The sequence below is a fragment of the Lutjanus erythropterus genome, chromosome 19, assembly GCF_056507025.1.
Source record: "Lutjanus erythropterus isolate fLutEry1 chromosome 19, fLutEry1.hap2, whole genome shotgun sequence".
Taxonomy (NCBI): Eukaryota; Metazoa; Chordata; class Actinopteri; order Lutjaniformes; family Lutjanidae; genus Lutjanus; species Lutjanus erythropterus.
This window is the reverse complement of record NC_139335.1, coordinates 34,320,016-34,329,234: the sequence shown is the minus strand read 5'-3', so window position 1 is coordinate 34,329,234 and position 9,219 is coordinate 34,320,016. Positions and strand designations below refer to the sequence as shown.

The 9,219-nt window shown below is 39.4% G+C and overlaps 1 protein-coding gene across 1 annotated transcript; it reads left to right on the top strand.

Annotated features, from left to right (window-relative positions):
• The first annotated feature begins 6,451 nt into the window (after window positions 1-6,451).
• On the top strand, window positions 6,452-8,512 carry LOC146310336 (uncharacterized protein C17orf113-like). Its single transcript, XM_084745250.1, has one exon. The coding sequence runs from the start codon at window positions 6,452-6,454 to the stop codon at window positions 8,510-8,512; it is 2,061 nt and encodes a 686-aa protein (XP_084601376.1).
• The last annotated feature ends 707 nt before the right edge of the window (window positions 8,513-9,219 follow it).

Below are 9,219 nucleotides of genomic sequence, written 5' to 3'. Positions count from 1 at the left end.
ATGTTCTTATTTATTTGTTTACATAAGGTGAAAATTGGGAATGATGGAACGGTCACTGTCTCGTCACATTGTTGGGAGACCGCAAAAGCTTGTACCACCTCCAATGGGATGGCATGGGTACTACTGATGGGGCTCTTCAGTGAGGATGTCCTCCTCAAGTCCAACCTGAAAGGAGGGGTCAGCAAGCTGGATCCCTCTGCTGAGCGTCGGCAGGCTCTCGACCCGAGGAAAATTCAAGCTTTACAAGGTAAATAGTTTTCAGAGTATGGGGGTAAAATTGTCTCGAGAAGATTAATTAAATATACAAATACAAATATACAAATATAAAAATCCTGCTGCTGCCTGCCTGCATTGACACTAAAGCTGCTTTTGTTAGTTTGTTTGGAGATGGAAGAACCAGAAACACCAACTTCAACTTCAACCACAATACATTTACAAATATACGTTTATTTATACAAATACATTTATTTATTTGTATGTCATGTTTTTATATTTGTATTTGTATATTTATAAATGTATGAATATTTGTACATTTCATTTGGATATATATACATTTTTTTGAGACAATTCTACCCCCATATCAGAGCTCGTGTTTTCCAGTTTTGATTGCATCTCCAGCCAGGCGGGGGAAGGGGGTCAGTTTTCGCGAACCAGAGGGGCAGCAGGAGGAGTGAGGAGGAGGAGAGTAGCCTAATCATCATTGTTGTTCTGTTCCACAGATGCCGTTGTAAACCAATTTCCAACGGCCAAGGAAGCTGATGTCAGAAAATCTATCAACAGTAGAATCTGTGAGCTAAGACATCAGGTAAAGCGCAGAACCATGGTTGATTTAAGTCGTTTAAATCAGTGAAGAACCAAGATGGACTCCTAACCAGGATAACGGACTGTTCTTTTGGCAATTTATTTCTTTGCTTTTCCACAGTTCCAAAAGGTCTTTGAAAGTTTGTACATTATTATTTGTGCATTTTGTTTATAGATATTTTATTTATATTTTATAACGGCACTGCTGAAAGTTTGAAATAGACATTGGTCATTCAAATTGCTTTAATTTATAATTTATATTTTGTATATTTTCTGTTCAATGGCATTCTTTAAAAATGTTGCACTGTTGGGTTCGGTATCTGTGCCTGATCAAAAGAAAATAAAGGTGGCTTTTGATAGATTACCCAGCATGTGTTAATATGTGGTATAAAGGTTTGCGCACATATTGCAGGTTGCATATTTATTAAGTATTCATATATTTTAGATGTTACATGTACATAATGTATATATCACCATATATGTACATACATTGTATGTGCATGTTTTCATATATGTATACATATATAGTGCATACATTTTACAATATTTATATACATATAAAATTTATTTCACAATATATTGAACACATATCAGTACATATATTTCATGTTTTTGTTTCCATATAATTTTACATATATAAAATGTATTCCACAATATATTGAACATGTAGCTGTACATATATTTCATATATGTCTCCATATAATTTTACATATATTTAAAATATATTCTACCTTATATTAAACATACATGTGACACTATATCTTTACATATATTACTAATACATTTTCTCATATAAATCTGAATACATTATGGTGGATATTTATAAATATAAAATTGCATATATTTTGGGATATATAAACACACATATATTCAGGATTAATATATTTCAATATATTGAAAGCGGCAATTTTTTGTATATTCTGCAATATATTGCAATATATTACATGAATATATAATATATTGTAAAATATATGTATCATCAATATATTACTCCATATATTTCTAATATATAATATATTGGAAAATGTAATGGAAAACTAATATATTAGAATATATTAGAATATATTTCAAGTAATATATTGGTAAATATATTTTCCTTTCGTAAGGAATAGACCAAACTAAACATTTAAGAGACAGAAAATATATATGTAAAAAATCCAACAGTCAAAAATCTCAATAAGCTTAGGAAATGTAAACTGGACCTGTCTAATATGAGAAATAAAAAATATACAATTTTTAATACAACTTAAACACAACCACTTTGAACACAATAATAAGTCAGGGAAATTTCTTGCAAATCAGCAACACTTTTCAAACATTCTATACACATCAGACAATGAACCAGACCCAAATGATATCAATACATTTCTCCATAATATAGACTTATCACAAATAACAGAAGACCAAGCCAAATCATTAGACAAACCATTCACAGTTGAAGAATATAATGAAACACTTAAAGCGATAGTTCACCCAAAAATGAAAATGCACTCAATATCTACTCACCCCTTTGCTGATGTGAGGATGTGTGAAGATCAGCGTTGCAGCCAAATCCAGAACAATTGAAGTGAACGGTGACCAGTTTTAAAATGTAAAAAAAGAACACAAAAAAACCCACAAAATGTCTCCATACTGCTCGTGTGGTGTAATCCAAGTGTCCGTAAGCCGCGACATTAAAATTTGACCCCAAAAGAAGCATACATATCAACTGTAGCTTCTCAGACCGGAGCTGTGTGCACATGCCTGAAGCCAGGTACACAAGCTCTCACCCAAGCGGCGCAAAACTCGCAATACCTTTACATCTGTGTTTACATGCTACCTGGAAGCAACTCACACAACAGAGAGAGAGGTCTGCTCAGAAATAGTGACTTGTTTTGCGCACAGCTGACTTTGCAAACTTTCAACAAAGAAAGAAATGTGCGAGGACTTCGACATAGAAGAGGAACATAATTTCTTTGCTGCAGCCACGCCACTTGGGTGAGAGCTTGTGTACCCACTTCAGGCGCGTGCACGTGGATCAGGTCTGAGAAAAACATCAGTAAAACATTATCCAAGATAAATGAGACTGTGACCCCATCTTTAATTCATATTGATCAAGCAGGTTTCATCAAAGGAAGACACTCAAACAATAACACACGCAGACTATTCAACATAATCCATCAGGTAACTTCAGAACAACGAGGAAACAATAATAGCATCAATAGAAAGAGCAGAAAAGACCTTTGAACGAGTCAACTGGATATTTTTATTAACCATACTACATAAATTCAGATTTGGAAAGTCATTCATTAACTGGATCAAAACACTATACAACTCACCAAAAGCAGCCGTTACAGTTAGCAGAGTAGCATTGTGAAGTTTCACACTACACATGGGAACAAGACAGGGGTGCCCACTCTCTCCTTCCCTCTTTGTTATTTATATTGAATCGCTTGCTGCAGCAGTCTGCCAAAATTAACTCATCAAAGGTGTGCAATCTACCACACTAACCTATAAAATAAGCTTGCATGCAGACGACATCCTACTCTCTGTACAGAACCCACAAGTCTCATTACCAGAAACCATGCAACTATTCAGTATTCTGTGATCTGTCTCCTCGCTTTACAAATCTTTTCTCTTTGTTTCCTCCTGGTAAATCCGCTGTCATGCTGACACCACTTGCACTGCTGGCACACCTGCCTCTTAAAGGTGATGAGAGCGGACTTTCTGATTGGTTTATTGCATGTTTGGCCTAAGCTCAACTGTGAATTAATGAGGGCACTTGGGCACACCTGATAGGTGTATCCTGCTTTGTGCTGGTGGCACAAGATGGCAAAGGCGGATTTGAACACACTTTGAAGAAATTAAATCAATTGTGCCTCACACTTTCCACTTGTGCTTTAGATCATCGTAAGTTAGGGCCCCAAGAATCAAACTAACTACATTACAAAAATCTCGAAACCATGGAGGCCTGGATGCACCAAACTTTTAAAAACTTCCTGAACAATCAGTTAAACATTATAACTAAATGGATCCACCTCACCTAACAGTGCTTTCCAATGGTAACATTTCAAACAACAATGCAAAGAAATAGACATAGCAAGCCAACCATTCATCAGCACTTCTATAAAATACCACTGCTTTATTAATTTAATACTGCTTCAAAAATATTACCATCACTACAACTCTGACAGCTTGGTGGAAAACTCACAAAGTCATGCACCTAACACACACACCTAGTAAATTCACACAGCTTCAACACATAATTAATAATTCACTCCTTTCAAACAATTGATTCACAAATACAAAATAGACCACGAATCTTTCATTCAATATACACAATGTAAAATAGTCATAAAACATAAAATTTATTTTAAACAATACAAAAATCAAATATCCATACAGGCAGAAGAAATAAACAAGCTAACAACACCCAAAAAAAAAACCCTCTCCAAACTGTACGGACTCAACACTGACTGACAATATTCCTCCCAACTGCAAAGTGGGAAAACGATCTATCCACATCACTAGATAACAACTCCAGGACTAAAGTCTGCATAAACACATTTTCAATGACAAATAAACTCCACCTCCAACTCATATAGTACAAGATCAACCACAGAACACACATGACAGAAATGGTTGTATTTCAGTGCCCAATCCCCTTCTGTTTTCTGTTCTCTATCCTGACAGTAAATGTCTGCTCCTCTTTCCATTGCTTTTGTTATGGTACCACCTCTGCTAACAGCACTGTAATAGTTCAGCATTGTTATTATTATAATTATAATTATTATTATTTTAATAAATGTTAATTTTTTACATTTTTTCCTTTTTAATATTAAAACTGTCACTAGATGTTACTTGTATATTTTCATTGTTAGCGGGGTTGCACTAGTCGATCATTCAGTTGAGTGATTTCTCTATTAACCAACTGATAGTTGTTTGATTAAGAGGAAGATCAGTGTATTACCATAGAGGAGTAATTACGCCAAGATATAAGACTATCCACATTATATCCACATTTGGGAAGCTGGAATCAGGGAATTTTGATTTTTATTTCTTCTTTTCTTCTCTGTAAGGGAATACGCAGACCAATCTGTCAAGATGGTTGATGATTACTTTGATATTCTTTAACTGATTATCAATTATTATTATTGTCATTGTTATTATTAATATGGTCACTGTTATTTTTGCTTTATTTTATTTGTTAATTAATGTATTTATTTGCTCAGCCAGTTGGAGTACAGGTTGCTTTTCTAACAGCCAATCAGAGGAGAGAGGGTTTTTTTCTCTCAGCAAATTGGAGGACAGGGGGATTTTGTCTCTGCCAATCAGAAGAGAGGTGGATTTACTCACTACTATTCAGGGGAAAGGGGGATTTTCCCCAGCCAATCAGATGAAAGAGCAATTTTCCTTCAACCAATCGGAGGAGAGGGATTTTATCTCAGCCAGTTGAGGGAAATGGGGATTTTCTCTCAGCCAATCAGAGGACACAGGAACTTTTCAACATCCAATCAGCAGAAATAGTAATTTCCCCCCATCCAATCAGGAGTAAGAGGGATTTTTAGAACAACAAACCACAGGACAGTGATATTTTCTCTCAGCCAGTCAGAGGATAGAGGGATTTTCCATCAGCGAATCAGAGGAGAGGAGAATTTTGTGTCAGCCAATGAGATGAGAGGGGGATTTTCCCCTAGCCGATCAGAAGTAAAAGGGAATTTCTCTCAACCAATCAAAGCACAAAGAGATTCCTTAACAACAAATCATAAGATAGGGCAGGAGGATTTTCACTAAGCCAATCACATGAGAGGTGGATGTTCTCCCAGCCAATCAGAGAACAGGGGGATTTTCCCATAGCCAATCAGAGAAGAGAGGGATTTTCTCTCAGCCAATCAGAGGACAGGGGGATTTTCCTTCAACCAATCAATGTCGAGAGGAATTTCCCTTGGCAAATCCGAGTAGGGCGTGATTTAGGCTCTCTATTGCAACTCTTTTATTGTCCAAGCCAACCTTATTTTGTACCAAAAGCTGTTTCTGTCCTCTTGCATCAACATGTTAGAGGGAAGTCTGTAAAATCCCATAGCTATCAAACACATCAGAATATGGGACAGAATGCTGGCTACCAGCTTAATCTCCCACTGGCCACATAGGAAGCACAGCAGTTCAAGATCAGGCCAATTAGAGCTGAATTCCTTTTCTGTGTGACCAGCCACAACCTGGAAGAAACAACAACAGGGGTCCTATCTATTGTTGGTCCTGCACGTCCAGCTTCACTGATGAGAGATGGGAAGGGGGGAGACAGATATACATCATACATATACATATAATATTTAGCTAGAAATATAAAACTCACTGATTACACATATCTTGCTATGTAGCTGTTAAAACAACATACACTGCTGTTGTTAACATTGGCAGCTCAACATGTGCATTCTTTCTGATTACGTTATTTATATGATATTCTGCCTAATCCTATAACAAGAGCAGGGGTCGCGTTAACCGAATATTTTCCGTCGTTGACCGTTTTTTTAAAACGGTGACGGAAAAATCTGACGGTCATCTGTCATTTTGACAGATTGCAATTCACACCCCTGACCAGTAGGTGGCGAGTGATCATATTAATTAGCTATTGTCTCTCTTGATGCATGACCTCGTTGTTTCACTCAGAAAAATGTCACGGCAGCTGAGTGTCCGAAGATTCTTCAGAAAGTCCAATGATGATGTTGATAAAAGAGGTGAAAAAAGAGGGACTGATGCAGTGGAAGATGAAGGACAAAGAAGTAATCAGCCCTCAGCAACTACGGAGCGAGCAAGCAGCAGCAAGGAGGTCAGGAGGGAGTACAGAGTTCAGTGGGAGCAGGAGTTCTTCTGGCTGAGGAGGGAGGATGGAAAAATGTTCTGCGACATATGTAAAAAAGCCAATATGAGTAACGGATTTGTCCGAGGATGCACGAACATGCAGAAATCAGCATTAACTGACCACCAAAGTAGCCACAGCCACATCGAGGCTTCAAGGGTGCTCAACCAGAGTGTGGCTATGGTTAAGCATGTAGAGAAATCACAGGTTGCCTGCAACGAGGCATTAAAAACACAACTTAAGGTTGTGCTGCATATGGCTAAAACAAACACCCCGAGCCACCTGTATCCTGACCTGATAAACCTCTTACAGTCTGCTGGCTGTCCAAACCTTAACAGTGCACATACGTACACCCACCATGAGACAGTCAGTCAGATGGAGGAGGCTTTAGCGAAGACCATAACCAGCGATATTGATGACCGCATCGCCAACAGCAGATATGTTGGAATAATAGTAGATGAAACCACTAATATCACGGTGGAGAAAATGCTAATCACATACCTGACACTTCAACAGAAAGGGGAGCCTGAAACTGCGTTTATTGGCAATTACGCAGTTCCCTCTGGCACTGCTGAATGCATCACAGCAAAAATAAAAGATGTGCTGTTGGGCCGTGGAGTCGCTATGACTCGGGTTGTTGGACTTGGAAGTGATGGAGCGAATGTGATGGTAGGTCGAAAGGCCGGAGTTGCACAGCAGTTGCGCCAGAATGACTGTCCCTTCCTCGTAAACATTCACTGTGGTGCGCACAGGACAGCGCTTGCTGCCCGTGATGCCTCCACGGCTGTGCGTCAAGTAAGTGCATATGTCACCACTGTTAATAACATATATACATACTACAAGAATTCCCCCATACGAACATACAGACTAAATGAACTTCAAAAAGAAATGGGGGAACACGACCTGCTGAGCCTAAAGCAACCATCGGCTACACGCTGGCTGTCGCTGGAGAGGGCGGTTAAGGGCATACGTGCCAACTGGGCTGCTCTGGTGTCGGACATGGGGGAGGAGGAAGATGCGAAAAACTGCCCGGTAGCTAAGGGCATCAGAAAGCGCCTTCAAACATACACGTTCCCTGCTTTGACTCACTTGCTGACTGACGTTTTGGCTGTGGTGAACCGCATGAACCTAACCTTCCAAAAAGAAGACGTTAACATCTCCTCCATCTCACCTGTCGTGAGCATGACTGTGGCCAGTCTGGAAGACTTAATGAATGGGCCAGGTGAGGCGGAGAAAAAATTCAACGAGGCCTCACAAGACGGCAAGTTCTGTGGCGTCACACTCACACATGCAGACGCGCAGACATTTTCAACTTTACGCACAGAGTACATCGCGGAGGTAACCAAATCAATCAAAAAAAGATTCCCATCAGAGCATCTGAGCATCATCTCTGACCTGGACACCGTACTCAATGCATCTCGCTATCCGGGTGCTGACAGCGCGTTGAAGAGTTATGGACAGGAGGCTTTGGAGCGAGTCTGTGACCACTACGGGTCACAGACCGGTGCAGCTGAACCACTGGTGCAGAAGGAGCGCATGCTGCGGGATTTCCTCCCGCTGAAGCGAGTGCTTGCGGGATCAGGAAACCCCTCGTTCAGAGAATCTTGCCGACTTCTGATCACTTCACTTGGAGAAATGTTCCCTGATTTCAAAACTTTGGCTGAAGTGGCGCTTGTAATTCCAGTCTCCAGTGTGGCAGCAGAGCGCGGATTCAGCCTCCAGAACAACATCAAAACAGCCATGAGAAGTCGTCTGTCCGAGGCAAAAGTCCAAAACCTCATGACAATAGCCTCTGCAGCAATTTCACTTGAGACATTTGATTACGCACAAGCGGGCACGCAATTCAAGTCCATGCGGACCAGGAGGAAGGTGTGAGACTGTGCGTTCTGGCCACAGCAGGTGAACTGTTCATATTTTAGGTGCAATCGTTTAATTTAATTGTTCATATGTTGCTACTGGGGCCACAGTCAGTGGTTTTTGTCACTGCGGAGAAAAAGTTACATGTATTCATCTGCTTGATGTGTGATGGCAAGGTGTGGATTCTCTGTTCAGCTTGTTCAGACTTAATATTAATTAAAAATGAATGAAAATTTATTGAATATGTCATTATTATAATTTTAAAAATTAAAGTGACGGGTAAAAAAAGATTATGACGGGATTTTTATGACCCTGTCAGTCAAAATGACAGACAACGAAAAAGTCTAGCGCAACCTCTGAACAAGAGTGACAGCTCAGCATCTGTCAGCCTTTTATATCACCAAGCACTCAACTAAAACCATGCCCACGTTTACACTTGACTTTTTCTTCTTGCTAGGTCACGCTCTTCCATTCTCCTCTTAGCTCTTTCATCAATGCGCTCTTTAGTCTCTTTGCCTCTGTCATGATGTCTGTAGAGGCTGAGCCCAGTTATATTACATGGTTCTGGCATGACACCAGTGCCACTTCCCACCAGCATTTCAGTGACATATTTGGTCATGTTTGATAGGATTGGATAGTCAATTGCTGTTTGTTTTGGTTTTGGGCAATCTTTTTGGATCATTTTTGTAATTTTATTTTGCTAAATGAATGGTCTGCCAAGGTGA

Bases quoted from the DNA above. Each gene is read 5' to 3' on its own strand.
- LOC146310336 (XM_084745250.1), top strand. From the start codon at position 6,452: ATGTCACGGCAGCTGAGTGTCCGAAGATTCTTCAGAAAGTCCAATGAT.